The sequence below is a fragment of the Haliaeetus albicilla genome, chromosome 1 (genome assembly GCF_947461875.1).
Source record: "Haliaeetus albicilla chromosome 1, bHalAlb1.1, whole genome shotgun sequence".
NCBI classification, from domain to species: Eukaryota; Metazoa; Chordata; class Aves; order Accipitriformes; family Accipitridae; genus Haliaeetus; species Haliaeetus albicilla.
In genome coordinates, this window is record NC_091483.1 from 71,322,027 (window position 1) to 71,345,420 (window position 23,394).

Consider the following 23,394-nt stretch of genomic DNA (forward strand, 5'->3'; position numbering starts at 1 on the left):
AAAAATGGAGGTTATAGGAGAGAAGTCCAGGTGTAGTTCTATGCTTCAGTTTAGCTAGGCATGTTCTCATTACTGTTAATCCTATAAAACAGTCTAGGTAATTTGTGAAATCTGAAGGGAATACTGCTTTCATGTCTGCAAAATGGACACTGAACGTTCCAAAGCCTTTCTGTGATCCGAGTCAACGGTCATTCCTATGATACACCATTCTTCTAATAAAAGGATTAAGGAAAAGTAAATAAGGGCCATGTTCATCTTCCACCCCCATGTAATTTGCTCTTGGGACACTTGTATAATGGAACAGCAGCTTTAGGGATGTGCAACATTCATGGGTTGAAAATACCTTCTACTCCATGTAAAACATCTAAGCTGTTCTGAAGAGGTAGCTTTATACCTTCATCTTCATTTGTGCAGGAAAACATTAAGCCTCCAAAATGAAATCCCTTACACTGTAAGCAGATTTTATCTTGATTTTATTTTTCCAGAGCTTCAGATACCAGAGTGGCTGAAGTGTTGTTTCATTCAAGGCTTTATTCTTACTAACATCAGTATTTCAGTGGATGTGAGCTACAAATTAAAATACATATGTGTCTTTTGATATGACATGAATAAATGTCATCTGTCCACATTGACACTATCTTCCAGTATCTTTAAGAGAGGGGTACACACTGACCTGGTCCAAAGTAAAATAACATAGGAAAGCCCTTTTACAATCCAAGTTAGAATGTGGTGCAGGAAATGTTTTCTGTTCTTCTTAAGATTGTCAGTAAAATATCTTACTTGGTTTTGAACACATAAACTAAATAAACTGTGGTCTAAAAATGGTCCACGCACTGGGTCTTGGCTGGAGAATATGATCTGAAGATAATTTCAGGGACTTGTTTGGGTCCTTTTGCTGACAAATGATTTTTTTTTCTGGTTTTAAATCTATTTCTATGGATAGATGCTTTATTATATCTAGAAATGCAGCATCAAACATTCTGCAGTATCTGAATTTGTATTTCCATAGACTTGCCAGCAATTTTTCAAGAACTTGATCTCATTTAGAAGCTGTAGGCTATATTTTCAAATTTTTTGGGGGGGGGAAAGAAATATTGTATGGTTAAAACCACACTGTTTTTTCGTAGCTTTATTAAAAATCTGAACACAGATTATTTTGCTGTTTTTGTGCCATTATCACTAGACAAATCTTCACGTACATCTACATCTGTTTATGAATGTCCAAAACCTGAAATAGCCAAAAATGAAGAAACAGATTCAATATTTGCTTGTAGTGGAATCATATTTCTTACTCTTTATCGTTTCTGAGATTCTACTTCTCCCTGAAAGATGTCTTTAAGATTAAAGAGCTGAGCAAAAAAAGAACAGGGGAGAAAACACAGGAAATATCTGCTCCACAAGCATAATAATCCTTCAGTTAGACACTTTACAAACTTTTCATCAAAATTATCAGCCTGCTCATGAAAGTTACATCATATAGCCACCTTTTACTGAGTAGAATATGTATTTCATATATCCAATGTACATGAAAATGGGTTAGAAATCTGCAAAACTATTTTAATAAATGCAATGGAGTGATGAGCAAAATATCCATGTTTTTAACAATTCTAGCGGAAACTTTCAAAAAACTTACTAATGATTTTGAAGTTGGAGGTTTTTTAATTAATATTAATATCATGCAATAGCATTGCTATGATATTCAGCTGTCTAGTCTCCATTGATGTGAACAGGCTTGCCTCTTTCCTAACCTACTAGTACACCTTATTTCTCTTCTCAGTATTTGTTCAATGCCAGAAATTGAAGGGTCAGATGGCTGCTGCACATTTCCCTCTGTTTTCCTACTATAATTCCTACTGTTTGGCCATACCCATTCTTTCCTAAAAGGTACTGAACAGCTCTAGGTGAACAGACAGCTCTCCATTCCCAGAATAAACAGCGAAAGTTGAGGGGGCATATTTTAAGCATATTAAGATGTTTAAAATCATGGTCTGATTTTGTCCATATCATAGGTGAAAAGCTTGCTTAATATTCTCTGCACATTTTATAAGATTAAATTTATTATGTCTCCTTTTGTAGTTCCTTTTCTTTCCTTTCAATTGTCTTTTCAGATTCAAATCCAGAGTCCCTGAGTGCTCTCTTTCATTTTGGTTTGACTGGAATCGAATATTCATAATGATTTGCAGTATACCTCATTGAATGTACTTTTCTTAATAGGTATTATATGTCACTTACTGTCTCTGGAGATATTTATATTACCATAATCCCCATAATATCTGAATGCTTTTTGGATGAGGCTACAGCACAACTTTTCTTTTCTTGCCACTTTTGCTGACCTTAATTCAGTTTAGATCCATCTCTTTCTGGGCATTTCAAGTGGTTGCACTGCTCTTCACTGATCTCTTTCTTGTCCCTTTTGTAATGGATATATCTGCTTTTGGAGATTGCTCCTGCAATCTCACCTAATTAGAAAGATGCCTTTCTGAACATGGTTGAACCTGGTTTGGTTTTGGGCACCAATAACTGCTGCTTGGTCACACAAGCCCTTTCACTTCTGCCTTTGATTCCTGCTCGTTATTACTGGCTTAGAATTACCAGTCCAGCTGTCACTCTCTTTGTGAGCCAAGCTGCCTAAAGATTTGAGCACAGCAGGTCCAAGATGGTAAATTTTCTGTAGGCATACCTTCAAATTCACTTTTTTGGAGAAAAGAGTGGTCATACAAAAGCCATCATTTCAATAATGTATTCCCTTCACAGTTTCATGGAGGAAAAAAAAAAAAAAGTTTAATGAGTATCTAGAACCTCATTTTCTAAGCCTTCCAGGAAAAATGGCTAAACTTTTCCTAAGCAAGTAACCATACCATTGTAGTGGCTACACTTCACCAAATGGACATTAAACTGGGAATGAAAGTTTCGGGGGGGGGGGGGGTGCATATATCAGAGCATTCTCTGTGCTGAAATGTGGTCCTGGGAGGATCACGATAACATGCAGATGCAGATCCTCATAAGATGCAGATCCTCAGCACTGTAGGTCAGCAATTCATTGCCATTTACAGAAAATTAAACACAAACATACCTCATAAAAACTAATCAAAGTCAATTCATAGGCAGAGAAAAGAAAAATCTTCATTTGCACATCTCAGATTTTGGAGAGGAAGTAAAACTGTATGATTCTGAGCACCATATAAGATTTTTATTTTTTTAATAGGTTACATGGAACAAATCATATCTGTGATAAATGATGGCTGCATAACAGGTCATGACTGTTCAGTGACCATAGGGGGTTACCTTCATGATTTCTTTTCATCTCTCTTCATGTCCCTCACTAGCATAAATTCTCGCTTGTTACGACTCTCCTTAAATTAAGAATGAGTCATGAAGACTGAACTCCTCATCCTGGTTTAGGAAAACATTTTGGGGACAGTTGCTGAAACAACACAGAAACAAGCCAGTAATGGTATAACATTATTATTGCCAGTCGTTCTGATACTTTGTGTATCTGTTGAATATATTCATAAATGAGTTGGAAAGGGAGGTGAATGGTGAGGTGACAAAGTCCACTTATGATACCAGAGTAGTCAAAACTAAATCTGACTGCAGAGGACTGCAGTAGGTAGTGATAGTCATGGTTCTGAGTTGCAGGGTAATAAGAAAATGGCAGCTGAAATTCAGTAGTGATAAATGCAAATACGTTGTTAGGAAGAAAATAATCTAAACTTTACCTTTAGTACAATAGACTCTAAATTAGCTTCAGTTACGAAGGAGAGAGATTTTGAAAAGACTGTGGATAGCACAATGCTTAGTGGACAACTAAAACATGTTAATATGCTCATAACTGCAAAGAAACCTATAGAGAAATGAACATCAAGATGTCATCGTGTGTATACAGAGATATGTTCATATACATACACCCGCATCTTCCATTCTGTGCACAGTCAGCTTCCTTATGCCAAAAAAGTTACAAAGGACTGAGAATGGTTGCAAAAAAAGAAAAACAGGATTGGAGGTGTGGCATGGCTCACATTGAAGGATTTCCTAGACTTGAACTAGTTTAAACTCAGACAAGAGGCAACTGAAAAGACTGAAACTGGTTAAATAATAGTATGTTTTGAAACTTAATGAGAAGATGACTAAGCAATGATTATTCACCCTTTCTGGTAACTCAATGTCGCAAAGTTATCAGGCTGCGGGTTTAAAAGAAAACAAACCATGCTTTTTTGTGTGATGCAGCCCATTGCCAAGTGATGCTTTGGATGCTAAATGTATGAAAAGATTCAGAAAAGGATTAGAGAAATTCATGGGAAAAAATGCATCAAGGTCCATGAGACGTGAGACCTCTGATGCACTCATTGGTTTGGGATGTCTGGAAACATCAGAAGCAAGGAGGATATGCCAAAGCAGACATTTGTCTCCATTTAGCTTGTTCTTTGACAGTGTCCACTAGTGTCTGAAATGGGCCACTATTAGATGAGATGGCTGGGTATGTACTTCTATGCTTTCTCACTGCTTATAAGGTCTCCATTTTCATATAGACTCTCCATAATAGCACAAGGGTTGCAGAGTAAAATGTACATATAGATGCATGCATATATGCAAGTACATATATATATATATATATCCTTTTTGGAAACAGGGAAAGTAAAGCAGACAGGGCAGTAAGAGATTTAGCTAAGATTCAGATTGTCCCTTGCTGTGTTTCAGGGGACATCAGGCACCCATCCACTGGGAAGACCTCGGGGTTGTGAAACCCAGCTGGAGATAATTGTCCTGTGTCCCACCTCGGGCATAACATGTACTCCTGTCGTGGGTGCACCTTAGTGACTAGCCTAGACGGCTTGGTGTTCAATACAGTGGGTTCTGTGGATCCCTGTGTTAGGCACCCACCTTCCCCATGCATTATGTAGAGAGGTTTGGTGATTAACTAAAGGCTGCAAATTCTGCTGTGCGATCACAAATGAATGACCAGCTAAGTTTCCTTTGGGGGGCCATCCTTCAGGGAATGAAAGAGCTGTATGGTTAACTAGAATTCTTGTGAATCTAAGTTTTGGACTTTGGCAGAAAAATCTTGCATGAGGAATAGGTGGAGAGATGAGCCAGCAGAGAGGTCAGTGCAGGCTGTGGTTGCTCCCTGGCAACTCACACGCTCTGATTCCTGGAAGCTTGCTGCTGTGAGAAGGGTAGGGCTGAACCAGCCTCCTCCCAGATGCTTATTCCAGTCTCAGAATGTTTATTGTCAGGTCCCAATAATCAGGCAAAGCCAGACTAGCTTTTGTGGTGGGTTGACCCTGGCTGGACACCAGGTACCCACCAAAGCTGCTCTATCACTCCCCTCCTCAGCTGGACAGGGGACAGAAAATGTAACAAAAGGTTCCTGGGTCAAGATAAGGACAGGGGGAGATCGTTCAGCAATTACATCATGGGCAAAACAGACTTGGAGAAATTAGTTTAATTTATTATCAATCAAATCAGAGCAGGGTAATGAGAAAATAAAAACTAAATCTTAAAGCACCTTCCTCCCACCCCTCCCTTCTTCCTGGGCTCAACTCCACTCCCAATTTTCTCTACCTCCTCCCTGCCAGCAGCACAGGGGGATGGGGAATGGGGGTTGGGGTCAGTTTATCACACGTTGTCTCTGCCGCTGCTTCCTCCTCAGGGGCAGGACTCCTCACTCTTCCCCTGCTCCAGCGTGGGGTCCCTCCCACAGGAGACAGTCCTCCATGAACTTCTCCACTGTGAGTCCTTCCCACAGGCTGCAGTCCTTCAGGCACACACTGCTCCAGCGTGGGTCCCCCACAGGGTCACAAGTCCTGCCAGAAAACCTGCTCCAGCGTGGGCTCCTCTCTCCACAGGTCCTGCCAGGAGCCTGCTCCAGCGTGGGCTTCCCACAGGGTCACAGCCTCTTTCGCGCACCCACCTGCTCCAGCATGGGGTCCTCCCTGGGCTGCAGGTGGAGATCTGCTCCACCGTGGACCTCCGTGGGCTGCAGGGGGACAGCCTGCCTCACCATGGTCTTCCCCACGGGCTGCAGGGGAATCTCTGCTCCGGTGCCAGAAGCATCTCCTCCCCTCCTTCTGCACTGACCTGGGGGTCTGCAGGGCTGTTTCTCTCACGTATTCTTACTCCTCTCTCTGGCTGCCATTGCGCAGTTGGGGTTTTTTTTCCCTTCTTAAATATGTTACCCCAGAGGTGCTACCACCATCGCTGATGGGCTCGGTCTTGGCCAGCGATGGGTCCGTCTTGAAGCCGGCTGGCATTGGCTCTGTCAGTCATAGGGGAAGAAGCTTCCAGCAGCTTCCCACAGAAGCCACCCCTGTAGCACCCCCACTACCAAAACCTTGCTACGCAAACCTAATACAGCTTTCCACATACCTTAATTCTTAAATTATTGACTATACCGCTCCTGTGGAGCTGCAGTTTCAATTAGAGATGCCACATTAAGCAAATTGGTGCTGCTACGCAAGTCGGTTGTCACAGCTAATATTTTCCTCACTCACCTCTGAACCAGGATCCTCTTCTCAGCACTAGGGGAGAGGCATGAAAAGTAAAGAGGCAAAATGAGATGGGACTGAATGGCCATGTCTCGGTGATGGCTGACTGCCATCCTATCCTGTCCAGTCCTGTTTTGCGGTGGCTGTCTGTCACACCAGTTCACTGCCACAGAGCTGCAGACGTGCATCACCATCACTGCAAAGGCAGCAGGCATTTCACAGACATTGCATTATTATTTGTCTTTAAATTCTCAGTCTGTTAGCAAAATTATGCTTGTTGCTGTGACCTGCTATCTGTAACAGGCATCTTCAGCTCTTCTGTAAAATCTTCCTGCCCTGAGGTCCAGGGTCTCGGTGGGGATGACCGTGGCTGTGAATATGTTTCCAGTAAAGTAGATCTAACTCTAGAAGCAGACAAAGAATTGTCCTTCTCCCTGTATATTTCATTTAGACTTGACCCAAAGGATCACTTTACCTTGAAACTTTCACCAGAAGAATAAAGGAAGAGAATATTTCAAAGCAGTTCCTGTGATCTATCCATCTGCTGACAGCTGAACAAAAGGGTGAGCCTGCATCCTTCAGGATACACACCTAAGGAAGGCTGGGAAATTAATGTCTTTCTTGAGAATGAGTTTTGGCCCACTCTGCTGAGAAATACCCTTATTCGTGGGCAAGTGCCTGTAGTTTTTAAACTGAATTCTGGCTAACTAGAAAGAAAATTTTCTCTCTGTGGTCCCACAAAGTCTAATAACCAATACATTATCAGGAAATTTCATAGCTGCTTTCCTGTTCCTTGTACATATGGATCTACAGATGTATCTAAACTAGAAAAACTAGTTCACATTTTAAAATGTGGCTGAACAAGACATATATTGTTTAGGATGCACCTGGTCTTGGATGGACAATAACTCACTTCTTAAAGACACCTATTTTACTAGTCTGAGCACGGCTTTAATGTTAGTTTTAATCGGTTGTTTTAGTCTCATTTTCTTAAATGGCTGCACATGGTTTGATGTTTTCATTTATTTACGTCATGTCTTCACTCTTATTTTGCTTTATCAATTCCCAGGGTAAACCTGAGATCTGAAGACATTGCAGGTCAACATGCTACAGCATCCAGTATAATTTGTCACTTGACTTCCACATACTAGTATTTCACATGTCACTCACGCTGTATGTGCACCTGAACCCATTATGCTTGATTATAAATTGCTGGTGGATAGAAAATTATATTCACAGGCATTTAGTGAGCGTAATTACTCAGCAGGAACTATCAACCTGAATCAATTACCCATGGTATAAGCATATTTCTCCAAGGATTTTTGGAACGGGTGGGAGTAAATGTCATGAGTGTCAGTGGTACAAGAAGACATCTGTGCTACATGGGGATACTTCCTCCAAAATTTTACTTTTCACATTCAGCTGTAATAAAATGTAACTTTTAGCCCGTGCCTCAGTCATTTAAATTTAAATGGAGTTAAAACAGAGTTATTTGAATGATTACATGATAATCTACTGAGCTATCAAAACACATACGTCACAGTGCATTAGGAAAACAGACCTGAGGTTATGACTGTTTCTGTCGAAGCAGTCAGCACCAAAAGTACATGTTTTGGGTCAAAGACAGACTGAGTTAAATATTGGTTAGACACAGAACAACTCCAACCCCAAAGGGTGTACGCAAGATTTTCAAAGGTACCTGAAATAAATGGGAATTAGATGACAAAGTATTTTTCAAGACACAGCCCAAGTCATGCAGAAAAGCCATTGCTGGCAGACCCAGAGCCCAGATATGCTACCGGCACGTCTGCATGGATGAACAGGCAATTGCACCCCTGTGCTCCTCGGTGACTTCATTACCCAGCTCTTGGCAGTGTTTGTCGGTGTGTGCTATGTTCCAGGCTGATAGGACTATTCAATTTCTGCACGCCTGAACAGTGTGGGTGTAAATTAGCTCTAATCCAGAAGCAAATTGGCTCTGTTAAGCAGTGCAGTGTGTGGTGAGCTTATACAGCTGCTAAACAGGAAGGAGCTTGAATCTGTGGTTCAGAGAGGAAAGATATCTCTATTTTACTGGAGATGCAACAAGACTATATTCCTTTAAACTACTCAATTTAAAAACCATTTCTTTAAGCTCCTTTAGTAGTCACTGAGGACAGACTTGCATCTCCCAAGGTTGATCTGTGACACATATATTAGATAACTTAGACTGGAACTAATTAATCTGTGTTAGTGCCTCTATTTATGCTGTGGAGAGAGCCTGAACTAATCTTTCAGTTGTCTACAGTAAGCTGGCATAAAATCCATCCCGTAGTCATGGGCTCAGTTCATTTCTGCAAAACTAAATGCCTAGCTGCCAGTCCAATAGGCACAGGTCACCTCTGGTCTGCGGTTGGGTCTGCCTGCTCTCTCAGGGTGTCAGGAAATCAAGGGCATCTCGTACGGCACCAAACACCACTTGTGGGGCAACTGCATCTGAGCCATATGTGCCTAGCCATGGGGGCAGGAGGCCAAGAACAAGCACGTTTTAAGTGTGAATGTTATCAAGGAAGAGCTAAAGACCCATGACATCCACTCTTGCTAGTGATTTGATGAGGTTACTACTTGGACTCAGGTCTCCCAAAATACATACCTGCTATTACACAAACACACAGTAGCACTGTGTTTCGTTTAAAGCTGCTCTGCACATGTTGGTTGTCTACACAAACTCTAGAGTGAGGGGAAATTATCTGAATTTGCAGACTCTAATTTTCAGTTTGGAGTTGTGTGACGCAGCGCTGACATTGCTGAGTGATGAGTGTTGACTCTGCTCCAGTCGGTCCTTAAGTCTGCCCTGGTCTGCCTCAAGCTTCCTCTGGCCCAGAGCAAGATTGTGTCTGCCTTGTTTACTTGAAAATGCTTAGAAAACTCATACACTTTTCAGTGATTTCTGTTTTCCTGAAAGCACTACTGAGATCACCCTGTGCACAAGCTAAAGAAAGGCAAAGCCCACTATTAAGTCTGCCATGGTTACTGCTTCTCTGTTAGGTGTAAAGAGGGTTTTTTAATAAAAAAGAACATTAGCTATATGCAGCTGCCTTTTGAGATAGTTTTAATTAGCTATATAATTACTTAGTTAAATTAATTAGATCTCCACAGTTGGGATTCTTCCTCATTTTTCAGGTGCTTAACTCTCCTCCTTCCATTTCTACTCCTTTTTTTTCTCATCCTGCATTTTCCACCTTCATTGTTGTTTTCTGCCTATTTTTTAAAGGCAGAATATAGGCAATTTTCCACACTACTCAGTTGTTAGCATGGTCCCTGGCATAATTCTTCCCGGGCCAAAATCACTCTCTGAAGCAATTCCCTTCATGTTTCAGAGGTTAGCATAGACCAAAGGCTGCCTAATAGGCAGCTGGAATATAACAGCTCTGGTTTGAAGATTAGAGAACTTAGCCATAAGGATGCACGCCAGACTGTGTCATTTCACTTCCAGGCATCAATTCCTGCACCATTTTACCTTCTGGTGCAAATGTAATGGATGCCTAAAATACAGAAATGACATTCCCATGCAGCGCTCTATTTGCTGTCCGTCATGAGAGCCCTCCTGGGTCCCTCTGGGGAATGGGAAGCGGATGAATAATTTGGCAGATGTTCAGGTTACCAGGTAACTTAATCTTATGCAGCATTATTATATCAATTAGTTCCGATATATTTTGCTATGAAATCAGTTTCAAATTGGGGAATTTCTCAGAATTTGGCCAGAGACCTACCTCTGTTCACATGTCCTAACCATATGCCAACTCCTCACCCAGCACCCTGGTTTCCTTGGGAAGCAAATCTGAGCATGAAAGGGCAAGATGGGATCTGCAGCTCACACTAACAGGATGTAGACAGTCTAGGAGTATCATATTTGTTCTTTTTGTTAGCATGTTTCCTTAAGATTTACACTGAGCAAAGGTTAGTGTTTTCTTCTTTATGGATGGTAGTGTAAAATAAGGAAATTTCCTGAACTTCCAATCAACTCATCAGCTTGTTTTTGTTAACTTTTTAAAAAAGAAAGCAAATACAGGAATTTTCATTCCTTTCTGAAATATTTGATGGCTATTTTCTTTTGAAAAGAAAAAATACTCTTCCCAAATATGCCTGTTCAGTTAAAAATAACCTGATCAGGATGCTTTGTTCATTTCTTTCTGCTTCTTTATTTTACCTTTTCACTAAAAAACGTAGTTGAATGAAAACCTGGCACATGAGAACTAGTAAGCAGAATAATGGAGATATAAGAGAAAGAGTAACACCCATTTACAATTGTAAAATACTTCCAGCTTCTTCAATTTATACAAAAATAGAACACAGCAAGAACCAATTTATAAGAGAAACCTTTAAAAATGCAGGCAGAAAATAAAGTGTCCATATATCAAACTCCATTCTTATTCCCCACAGTGGTAGCTAGATGACCAGCCAAGCTGCTTATTGTCCCAGAAATCACACTCAGTTATCAATATTTCTACAATCATTGCCTGCAATTGATGTTAAAATGATGGCAGAAAAATAATGGGGAAAGTTTTCAAAGTGGAGGATGAGATGCACATGCATATAACTCATTATTTTTGAAAAGTCATGTGCACACTGCAGAACCTACATATTACTGCCAAAAAATCGCCCCGATTTTCTAGTATGTGCACTTTTACTGATGTGCATGAGCATCTATAAAGCTTAAATAAGGGATTTTACAAAAGATAAGGTTTTGCATGAGCTTGGTGAAGTGACTCTGTTTTTCTGGCTAAAGCATGAAAGGTTGTGGGTGCCATGAACATTTTTACTCAGTGTCAAACCAAGGGAACAGAGTCTTTTTGGGGCTGCTGGGTGTGCTAATCCAGAAAATGAGCTGGCATAACCACCATTGTTAGCTTTCAGCTCTCTACCACCTACTTACCACTGAGCACTCATTATTTAGGTAGGAGAGGTAAACGAAAACATATGCCTTCTCACAATTGTTATACCAATATGTAAAATTCAAGCTAGCCAGCAGCCTTCTGTTTTTACTTTCTGTCACACTCCAGGTTAACAATACCAAGGGTGATGCTGCACTTTGAGTTGACGGTGTGAGTCCTTTTGAGTCTTCACAGTCCAAATCCTTCTGGTTTTTCTCAGGACAGGTTTCTCTGCATAAAACCACTCCAAAATGTGAGGAACACATGGATATACTCTGTACTTGTTCCACAAGGAGAAAATAGGCAAATCTTATTGCCACAGTTAGACTCCAAAGTACCATTAAGTCTTTCTTTTTACACCTTTTGGCTGGAAATAAAGAGAATGGGTGGGGATATTAGTTTGTGGAGCTCTAGAGTGCCACAAATTTACCAAATTGTTTGGGTTGAGAGTTTCATCTTTGGTTTGTGTGTAACTGATCAGGGAGTCCAGTTCTGATGAGGGGTACAAACAGCCACTAACCATCTCCATTTCTTTAGAAAGCAAATTCTGGACCTTTTGGTAAAACAGTGCTTAGTTACCATCAAGACAGATTAGCTACATTCAGGGACAGGCAGTGGTGGAGTGGGAAGAGTTAAAGCATCACCACCTTGAGGAAGCAGTCATATTGACCACGTCTGATTAGCTCACCCAGGCATTTTTTCTTGTGTTTGTATACAAATTATGACGGATCATTACGACACTGAATAAAAACTAAAATGAAAACAAATAGTGGGTAATAGCAGTGGGCACCAAACTGACACCTTACCTGCCCTCATTGCCAAGATATCTCAGTCCAGCCTCAGCTATCTACAAGTTATTATCTTGGCTAGACATGCTGGGTACTGCCAGCTCTGGAAGTATCCCTGTGAGATATTGCCACAGTAGCGGTCCTCTTACTTTATGGAGTCCACCTCTACAGAATTATAGCACTCTGTAAAAATTATTTTCAATTAGGCTGGAATTTTTGCAACTCCAGAATATCCAGCAATTTAAGTTATATGGCATAACTTCCACATTTCACTTTTCTATGACCAGGATCTAACAAAACAATGCCTATGTCTGTCACTTTCTGAATTCTAACTCCTTTATAAAATTTCATTGCTAGATATTTTCTATTGAGAACAAAAAGGTTTTAGTGTTTCATTTTGAAGGAATACTATCTTCCAAAGAGTCTGTATTTACCAACTGATATTCTAAAAATACAGGATTTGTACATAAGAGTCTTTACTGTTTTTCTGAAATCCCCCTTGTCACTTCTGTATCTGTGTTCCAGTAGACAAATCACAGGGACACACACAGAGAGATATAGCTGAAATAATAGTTCCTTTCTGAGCACAGTCATTCCCCATGACAGATCAGTTATTTTTTTCTCCTGATTCGGACATGTTCAGAATTAGCCTTCTAGCAAGGCCATCTGGACAAGACATCAGCATTACTTCTATGTAGTTGCTAAATCATAGAACTGAGGTGGGTTTCTAACTATTTAGCAAGCTGTCCCCCAGGATTCATGAGTTTGAAAAGCTAGCATAGACATGCCTCATCTGTTCTGACCTCAGACCCCCTCCCTTGTGAAGAGTAACTGGGATAAATGTTCCGCACATTTATCTACTCCTCAGGGCTTCTTTCAAGAGGTGTAAAAGTTTCCATTAATAGAACTTTTTTTCCTACAATAAAGCTACAGTTTCTAAAGCTCGTATTATTATGCCCACCATTTCCCCAAACCAAAAGCATCTGTTTTCTCCAGCAGTGTTTGAAATATCAATACACCAAGGTAAAATGCTAAATCTAGAAATGGTAAGGCAAAGTCACAGCCCACTCAGACCATTCTCTTTCCTCCACACCCAGGACACCAGGTTTGCTACACTGGGAAACTCACCTGCAAATTTTCTATAATAAAAAGAGTTTCCTGTAGGACCTGGTACATGTGGGAGTCTCATATTCAAGATGCAGCACTGGAAATCAGTACTGCAGGAACTCTACTATAATATCTGAGTATCAAGATAATAATAATCTTAAAAACCTTTCCATAGCTCACACAGACACTTTCTCTTTACCAGAAATACTGATGAAGCCCAAGACTTGACTGAAGGCTCAGTTACTTTTCTTGATGCATTCCTGTAGTGCTTGGTACAGCTTCTTTCTTCCTCACTGCTGGAGAGGAGGTTGTTCCACACTCAGGTGTCACACACTATCAATATTGCATGGAGCAATGGTGAAGGGAAAGAAAACTCAGTTTACAGCTCTTTGTTGGTTCAGTAGAACCACTCTTAATTCCCAGAATAACTGCCTCTGAGAGTACTTACGTATTTGTACAGAATTGTCATGGAATAAATGTAATAGACACTGTTCAAACTCATTTTCCTCCTCTTTTCCCTGAAGGCCTTTTTTTTTCCATATGACTATCCACTAGAAGCACTTGTTCACTTTTTTCATCTGCAGCTGGCCATTTTACCATTTATTCTCAGTCAATAGTATTCAGCACAGGAACAGCTACCTGGTTCAGATCCACAGCTAGGTCCCCATCAAGCCATTCATTCTCCCTTTATCAAGTTATCACAGCCTGTAGCTGCATCAGCTTAAAGGCAAGATAAGTCATTCACTGGAAAGCAGTTTTCTACAAATGATTTATTGCACTAGTGCCATTTTTAAACAGAACAGCCCAGACTACATTTATTTTGCCATGATTACAGGAACTGTGTCGAGGTACCCATGTTTTTCAAAAGCTGAGAACATCTGATGTAAAAGTGCTCCAGCTCTGGCACCAAGGAATCAAGAATGCACAAATGAGATAAATTTCACTTCTGCAACTGTCCAACATTTTAACTGAAGAGACTGCTTGTTCATACACAGCTGCTGTGGTGAGATTTGTTTAGGTCTTGACCTGAGCTTATCTGCAGTTTTGGAGCTAGACTGAAACACAGACCAATAGCCTTATTTTATTTTTGCTGAAGTTGCAGTGGTTTCAGAGGAGCCCTTAGTCTCAGCAAATCTGAAACCTGCAACTTTTCATCTTTTTTTATAGAATCATAGGATGATTTGGGTTGGAAAAGACATTAAAGATCATCCAGTTCCAACCCCCCTGCCATGGGCAGGGACACCTTCCACTAGACCAGGTTGCTCAAAGCCCCATCCAACCTGTCCCTGAACACTTCCAGGGATGGGGCATCCACAGCTTCTCTGGGCAACCTCTTCCAGTGCCTCAGCAACCTCACAGTCAAGAACTTCTTCCTTCCGTCTAATCTGAATCTGCCCTCTTTCAGTTTAAAACCATTACCCGTTGTCTTGTCACTACATGCCCTTGTGAAAAGTCCCTCCCCATCTTTGCTGTAGGTCCCCTTTAGGTACTGGAAGGCCGCTATAAGGTCTCCCCGGAGCCTTCTCTTCCCCAGGCTGAACAACCCCAACGCTCTCAGCCTGTCTTCACAGGAGAGGTGCTCCAGCCCTCTGATCATCTTCGTGGCCCTCCTCTGGACTCGCTCCAACAGGTCCATGTCCTTCTTCTGCTGGGGGCCCTGGAGCTGAAGGCAGTACTCCAGGTGGGGTCTCATGAGAGCGCAGTAGAGGGGCAGAATCACCTCCCTCGACCTGCTGGTCATGGTTCTTCTGATGCAGCCCAGGATACAGTTGGCTTTCTGAGCTATTGCTGGGTTGTGTTGAGCTTCTCATCAACCAGCATGCCCAAGTCCTTCTCCGCAGGGCTGCTCTAATCCATTCTCTGCCTAGCAGAGAAGTTTTCATTGAATTTATCCTACTAAGCAGCCTAAAGACAAACTTTCAGTATTCTCCATCTAGTGAATAAAGCTGAGTTGTAAGCTCTTCCCTGGTGGTCCCTAAGTTTGCTACTGGGTTTCGTTAGATGTTTGTGGTTTTCATTCTGGCCTGCCATAGTTGTAGCAGTCTTTTTTGCTTCAGTATTTTATTTTCTATGCTAGCTTTTACCCAGTCTGCTCTCTTTACTTTTGTATTTTTATATATTCAATAATGCATATATGCATAATTACATATGCAGTATAATTACATTTTGCTTGATTATATATGCCACCTTCTTTTCTTAATCATCACAGACACCAGACTGTAATTCCCCATTTCATTCAGGCCTGTGAGGCACAGAGCAGTACTTAGAGGCACAAAGCTCTCAGCTTCCATCATTCTTGGCAACAGCTGCCTCAACATCTGATGTGCAACTACAAAGTCCCGCGTTGCTTGGCACGTTCCTGCTCATTGCATCCTTTGCCTAATCGAGAGCTGCAAGTACAAGCCTATAACATGCTCTGTCACCAGTTTATCCAGTAAAATCTCCTGCAGGCACAGGTTTGATAAGAACACAAGGTTTCATCACTCCATGCATGGCTTCAATGATCTTTTTGTTTGTATTTCTTAGCCACAACTTATCCATCTCAGATTTATGACTTGAGCTCCAAACCACGTGAGATTTCTGGACAAATATAATTCCCCCTCAGCTTCACTCCTCTACTTTTTCTCTATTTGTCAAGAGAGAAGCTGAGGCACAGAAAAGGGCTGTAATTTGCCCAAAGGGTGACAGAGGTAGAAACAGAATCTGCATCTCCTCATTCTTAGTCCAATTCCCCAGCCCCCAGGGCACACTGGTAAGTAGGTGTTAGCATGCCCATAATAACCCCTTAGAGTGAAGTCTTTAATGTAATTTGAATCACTGAATAAAGTGATTGATAAATTATTAAGTGCTTAAATAAGTTAAATTTTTACTACATCATCAGGTTAATAACCTATTGCTTACTTTGATAGTTTGTAAATATGTGTAGTGAATCCAGATACAGAAAATGTCTGAAAAGGGAATACAATGAGGCACTGCTAAAACAATGTATTTCCTTAGCATTTCCAAACCCCCATAATCTAATTATGCTTCAATAATAGACCTGGGGAGTAAGAACAGGATAAAAGAAAAGAAATGGAAATAAATCAATAATAGAAACCACCTCTGTAGAGAGTGGGAAGTTCGAGGCTGGTCAGTGGTATCTTTTGAACTCAGCATGAGCTTCATTATGCTCTCCTTTTTCGGCTGTCCTCCTTACATGCTGCTTTTGTGCCAGTTTGAGTGGTTTTCAAAAAAAAAATTGGTGTTTTCCTGCTTTATACTGTTATTGAGAGACTTCTTATTTCCCCATTAATTTTAGCAGTACAGTAAATGCCTTCTTTTTCACATTTTATGAACCAAATAAATATTAAACAAATTCAGGCAGAAAAGTACTTGCATGTCTTAGACTAATGCCATGATTCCTCAGATCTCCATAGAGCCAAAATTTCTCTCACTCCTCTATTTACTAGTTTGCACAGGTTTGCAACCCACAGTTTGCACCATGATTTTCCGAGCACTGTGGCCTTTTCTCTTGATGCCTACAAATACCTCGCTCTTGTAAGGACCAGTATCTCAAACCCTAAGGTGTTTCAAGACTTTGTCTCATTCAATTACTCTCTTGGTAGTCCCCCAGATCATTTTTTAAGCCCTTAATAACAACAACAGCAACAAACAAAACAAAAAACAAACCCAAACCCATCACATTTGCTGTGGTCCATTCCTTGGTGCCAAGGCAGTTTCAACAGTAAGTTACATACTCCATTCAGCTGGGCAGAAAGTATATATTTCAATTTTCTTTGAGCCCTTGGGAGAAAATCCACTGTCTTGACACTTTGTCAACATTCATTTGAATGACTGGTTCTAAAGCTGTTTGACTGATGGTTTGACTGGAGATGATGGACAAATTTCTCATGAAGAAAGGAATGTCCCTAAGCTCATTTGTCATGAACATCAGTGAAAATAATTCATTGGCTTTTCAGCTAGGGACTCATATTTCTTGTGCTATCCTCTAATATCTCAGTCATCCACTGGCCTGCAGTCACCAGTAGCCATCGTTATTTCTGGTGCACTTGAAAAAATCATCATTAGGGTAAATGTTTTTAGCCATTTGTTCCTCTAATCTGGTTTTTTTTTTCAGTCTGCCTTATAGTTTTTTATTTAATGTGGCAGTGTTTGTGCTCTTTTAAGCTTAACCTATTTGGACAGTGTTTTCATTATTAGTACTTTAAATAGTCTCCTTTACTCCTCTGTTGAGCTCTGACAGAATTTTCATGTCCTTTCACATTCTCTTCTGAGTCCTCAGTATGGTGTCTCTATAGTCTTCATGCCACCTGGAAGTATTTTATCCTTTTAAATTGACCATTTACATTTCAATTTTGCATGCTTTTCCATTACTGAGTATTTTTTATTTTGGAGTATATCATATATATCACTTATAATCACTGTTACAAAGAGCTTCTTCCATAGTGTCTCTGGTGCCAAATCTTGGTGCCTTTTTTTGGGAATACAACAACAGCTGCTTCTTATTTTGAGAAAACAGACAGTCAGAGAAAAATTCCTCCAAAACTGCAGCTGTTCATGTTTGGTTTTTGTTTTTTTAATTAGTTTCTACCTCGTAGCTTCCCCATGAATCTTTACACCTTTCTTGAAACTACTTACATTCTGTCTGTGTTTAGAGGAAAACATTGAGTATCACATGAATCGGTAAAATCACAGAAGTTGATAACAGCGTTGAACAGAGATGCTGAGAAGCTCGATAATAAAATGATTGGTGGGAACTGCAAGTGCTGCTAGGGCTGTTGCTGTTTTCTAGAAAATGATGTCAAAAGAAGATAACTTTGCAGTCTCTAAACAATGTAGGATTTTTTTGTTGATGTTCCTTGAAACCACGTAGGAGGCTTTGACAATATATGAAGTAATAACAAGAGGAATACTGAATATACTTTCATCTCATGTTTTGTTCTCTTGTACTGATGGAGGTTACTGATAATTTTGTAGGACAGCAGAGGGGAGCAGCTGCTTACTGCTCTTCTGTGCCCAGTCAACAACTCTCATCAGCCTCAAGCTACCTGGAGGTTTTGTCAAGTTACAGTCTGAGCAGAGGTGCTAAAGCCAGAGAAAGCACTGTCTTCTGCCGGCTATTTATGATAGGCTTTAATGGGAGCAGGGTTTGACCAAGACCCAGCTGCACATATTTAGGAGGAAGCAATCATCAGTGTTTAGAAGAAATGGCAGCTATAAAGCTCAAGGAGTTAATAGAGATCAAATGGTGCAGGAATCTGTTTTATACACAGGTGTATGGGCTGTCCACAGGACAGGCCATGGCTGTCATTCTGATACAGTTACCTGCACATGATAGCTCTATCAATGTTTTTAACCTTTGGCAGATTAAGAAGACAGCAGGATCAAAGTGGACAGACTTCCAGCATGGACAGCAGAGCATCCCTTCAGAGCCACGAGAAACTCCAAGATGGACGTAACAACAATTTACTGGGACACGGCTGCACAAGAGGCTGCAGCAGCTAGTAAGCTACGGCCCCGCGCACGCTTCCACTCTGGCAGGGCGAGGAAAAGTCCTCTCTGCGCATGCCTTCATCTTCACCCCTCGGACCCCGGGATGTCTGACTCCTCCAAAGCAGGATCCCCAGCCAAGGACAAACCCACAGAGCACACCGGCTGAGACTTTCCACGTACGACCCTGCTCTTCTTTTGACTCTGCCACTGGAAAAATTACCATCAGCAACAACATACAGTTTTATAAGTAAGTGTGACTTTCCTTCTCAAAATCCTGGAAGAAAACTTGAAACAATTCATTAGGCAGCCTCTCAAAGATTGCCACGGTTCTGGCTACTTGCAAGAGACAAAGTTACATTGGGGCCAGCTTTGTGTTGAAGGCTTTACATTCCCCTCTCTGTCTCTGTTAGTTAAAATGGTCCAGTTTGGAATTTTGTGAAACTGCTGGACACAGCCATTTCTCATCACCTGCTGTTGAGTTTATAACAGATGTATATGATGTAAATACGTGAATGTAGTGTCAAATAGGCCAAACACTGAATAATTTCATTTAAATACCTGAAGCCCATTGGAAAAGTTGCAGCGTGAATGTATTCACATTGTTCTTTAACTTCATGCATTCTGCTTTGTAGTAAAAGATGTGACCCTGACCAAGTCAAAGTTTTGCTCGTGACTTTAGTGGATGCAGGATAAGACACATTAGTAGTGTATGATAGCCATGACAAAGAAGGAACTTTTTATTTGTAACAATAAGCTGACTGAGCCAGAGTTGAAAAGCAGCTTAGTAAGGAGAGCTAAAAATGTTAAGAATTTGCTCAGATCGATAGGTGTTATAAAATGTGAAGAACTTACATGTGTCTTTGTTTTTATGGATCTATTCTGGATGAGAACCATCTTGCACAGAAAGAAACATACTTTATCCAAAGTATTGCTGACATGGAATCCTTTTTTTTTTAAACAGTACCCATAATTCTAAATATTTACGGTATTTTACTACTTGTACATCCACATTTTGATAATAAATGCATGTTTGTTCTGTCCTATTGTGCTTTTATTTTTAAGGGTTACCATCTGTAAGCAGATTTCATTTCAACTTTTTAAACCAAATAAGTTAGGCTTTTGGAAGTGAAAACGATTTTATTTGTAATAATCTATTTTTACTGTATTGTTCCCATTCTATCTTCTACAAAGCAAAGTTCTTTGTAATTGAATCTATTTTAAAATTTGGTTTCACAATTTCTTCATAAAATACAGATTTTTATCGCTCCATGAAATGACATGGTATTCCTATCAACAACAGAGCAGTTTACAAATGTACTAAGGTAAAGATTTTACATCTGTCATGAGCATGGTGTTGGTCTACTTGCTTAATTTGGGCATAGACTGAAATAATCATAGGATCAAGCAAAGAAGCAGAGTTTCTCTAGTCATGAAAGGACAGATTTCATTGCCCAGAATAAACTATTTCACGCCTATGTGTTCTTATAATGACCCTTTTTAATTTTTTTTTCTTTCTTAATATTCATTTCACTTGGGAAGGACCAAAGTAGATAACTTTTCACATAATTTCTGGAAACACCTATTGTTCTGTTCCAACCAAAATGCATTATGTTCTTGGATCTTGATCTGGATCTTGATCCTGGAAAGAAATGGAAGGTTTTATTTACTTGAGCAATCCTGCAGAAATTAATGGTATTACTCATAAGTAACTGCTTGCAGGATCCATAATGTATCAGGTAATAAAGTTTAGAGCTGTGGAGTTCTTGGAAGCAGGGCCAGTCATTTATTAAGATTTTCCAGGTAAAATTTTCCAATTGGAAAAACATTTGGGAAAAAAGCAATTGCACATTTGCTTTTTTTTCCGTGATTACAGTTGTTTTGAGCAAGAAGAGTTATGGTGGGTGATCTTGTACAATATCAACCATCTAGAATGCAACTACACTAGCACCTGAATTCAGGCTGGGAAGGCATTTTTGAAGATTGATGCCTCAATCTTACAGCCCTACTGCATTTTTGTTCATATTGTAGCACCCAAATCAGATTCTTTTTGGATGATACAAAACCAGATGATGTGCTCCAAGGGAGCACTTAATGCCATCCACCCAGCCTTGGGCCTGCAGACCACAGGAGCAGGTGAGAGCAAATCTGAAATTAAACTTCCCCAAATGTGCCTCGTGTGGATGTCAGGTCTGCATCGCCGACTGCTCTGCTTTGCAGAGCCTCTCCTGTTGGGCTGCACTGCCTGCTAATGCACACATAGCCACCGAGAAGCCTGGGTTTATAGAATGAAAAGTTTATAGAATGAGATCCACAGCTTTTAGAGTGCAAGAAGTTCATCAGTGACTGTATTAAAAATGGGGGGAGTTTCCTGCACATAGAATTTAATTAACAGCAGGATTCTACCAAACATTTGCAGTCTGATCTGGCTGGCTGCTGGGTGTCTTTGTCAATGCTTTACTAAGCTGTTTTTGAGAGAAGCCTGCTTATTCAATAGATGGCATCTACTTAAATATGTTTGCACAGAGTATTGTGCATGAATGCAAGCTCACTCAGACACTTTAATTTCACGCTTGTTGCCACACGATCATTTCTCAAACAACTCTACTGCTTGCACAAAAAAGAAATCGCGGCACCAATCATCAGCTTTATCCAGAGTCCATGGCACTTCCACTGACTGCAAGCTGAACCTTATGCTGCATGTAATTATTTTTGTCTACTTACACGGATCAGAGAATACCCTCAGCTGTACTGCAGAGACCCAATATGGAATCATAGAACAGTTTGGGTTGGAAGGGACCTTTAAAGGTCATCTAGTCCAAGCCCCCTGCGGTGAGCAGGGACATCTTCAACTAGATCAGGTTCCTCAGAGCCCCGTCCAACCTGACCTTGAATGTTTCCTGGGATGGGGCATCTACCCCCTCTCTGGGCAGCCTATACTCTTAGTTCATCTTTCCCTTTGACCAACATAGATGTAAGGAAATGGCCTGTCATGGGACGCCCTGATAATGGTGCAGAAGAAGAGAGGTCATTCTGTATAGTATGTGCTTTGTGAGGACAGAACAAGTACTACAAGAAAAGTCACACAGCCTGGGAATAAGCCTGAGGAGTGCTTGGCTGGGACTTGTCTCCCCTAGCTTTAGACATACGAAAAACATACTTATCTGCAGCTGAGTTAGCCAGATGCGGGCTCAAAAATAAAGAGGGAAAAAAAAAGAAAGATGCTTTTAGAATGTGGTGCACTTGATCTGTCTTGATTGTCTCTTTTAGCAGATTGTTGTCCCTGTAGCTCTGCCTCCATGGAGTATAACGTCAGTGTACACAGCTCAGATGTGGACACGCACATTGTGCACTGACATTTACTCAGATGAACCTTGTTTGTGATGGCACAGACAATTTGTGGAGATGCAGTCTAATCCTTATGAAAAAATGGGAACATTTCTGGTCACTTCAACAGGAGCAAGAGCTATTTAAACAGTATTTACCTTTACATGTGAACGTTGTATTAGAGGGACAAGAAATGACACAAAAATAGACTCTTGCAATGAATGTTGCCTTGCTTTCCAGCAGAAATGAAAACAGAAAAGGCAACCTAAATAAGACATAGAAGGTTTTTACAAAATACTTGGTGAGATGAAGGGGAAAACCAAAGCAGGCAGTCATAAAACCAAAAGAAACTCCTTGGGACTCATTTATTCTATACAGCTTTATTGCCTTGCAAAAGCAGCCAGTGATCTTAAATCCCAAAGTCTCATCTGGTTTCTCCAAGTCATTTCAAGGGTAAAATATTTTTTCTTGTTTCTGTTCCAGGGAAGAGGGAAGGAAGTCTAACACAGCTGGAAAAGCAGTTTTCTGCTACAACATTTTATTGCAATGCCACTTGCTCTGCAGTGTTACAGTTCTGATCACACATGCACATTCCCACAGCATCACTCCATGTTAAACTCTGCCAGATTTACCTTCTGTTCAGTTTGCTCCTTCTACATTGTGTATTAAATATTGGCACCGTACTGTAAATGTTTAATTACCAACTGTCATAAAATACAAATGGCTCCTTTCATCTGTAGTCCTGACAAAAATGATTAATTAAATATTTCCAGAAGTTTTTCCTGTAATTTGGTGGGGTGGAAGGGTTGGTTATAGATCTTTGCACACTATTCAAAATGACATCAAAGTACACAATAGAGGAAATACTAGGCACCAATCCATCCATCCATTCTGCTTGCAAAATATGTAATTACAATTTCAAGCTGATTTCTGACAGCTTAAACCTAAATATTGGTGTACTGGGATGTACTGAGGAACTGTGGTTGGCTGAATAAGACCTGAGGTGTTTTTCTGTTTTCCAGTTCGATAGCTATGCCAACACTTCTGCTATGAAAAAAGTGTCTGCCAACATAGGAGAAGCTCAGAGGTTTTGGGCAGGTATATTTACAGTTTTGGTGAGAGTTGGAAAGCAAGAAAATACTTAAAGCGCATTTAATTAAAACCCCACAGGTATCCTCTTGAACCTCCACTGCTCTAGCACTTGCCTCAAGAGGAGACCTGGAAAAAACCACTGTCCTGCAAATAATCCCCATTATTTCTATATCTGGCCCAGATTTCACCTGT

General features: G+C 40.5%; 1 protein-coding gene across 5 annotated transcripts in view; it reads left to right on the forward strand.

The window, feature by feature from the left end:
* Positions 1-22,889, forward strand: part of STK32B (serine/threonine kinase 32B) — a 183,942-nt gene extending 161,053 nt beyond the window's left edge. For 3 of the 5 annotated variants that reach the window (XM_069793765.1, XM_069793774.1, XM_069793749.1), the window contains one exon: positions 18,660-19,926. In XM_069793765.1, coding sequence (XP_069649866.1) covers positions 18,660-18,798 — 139 coding nt within the window. In that variant the 3' untranslated portion in view covers positions 18,799-19,926. Of the gene's footprint in view, positions 1-18,659; positions 19,927-20,814; positions 20,920-22,593 lie in introns of those variants that run through there. The other 2 variants (XR_011326550.1, XR_011326552.1) reach the window with 2 other exon arrangements.
* Positions 22,890-23,394: the final 505 nt, after the last annotated feature.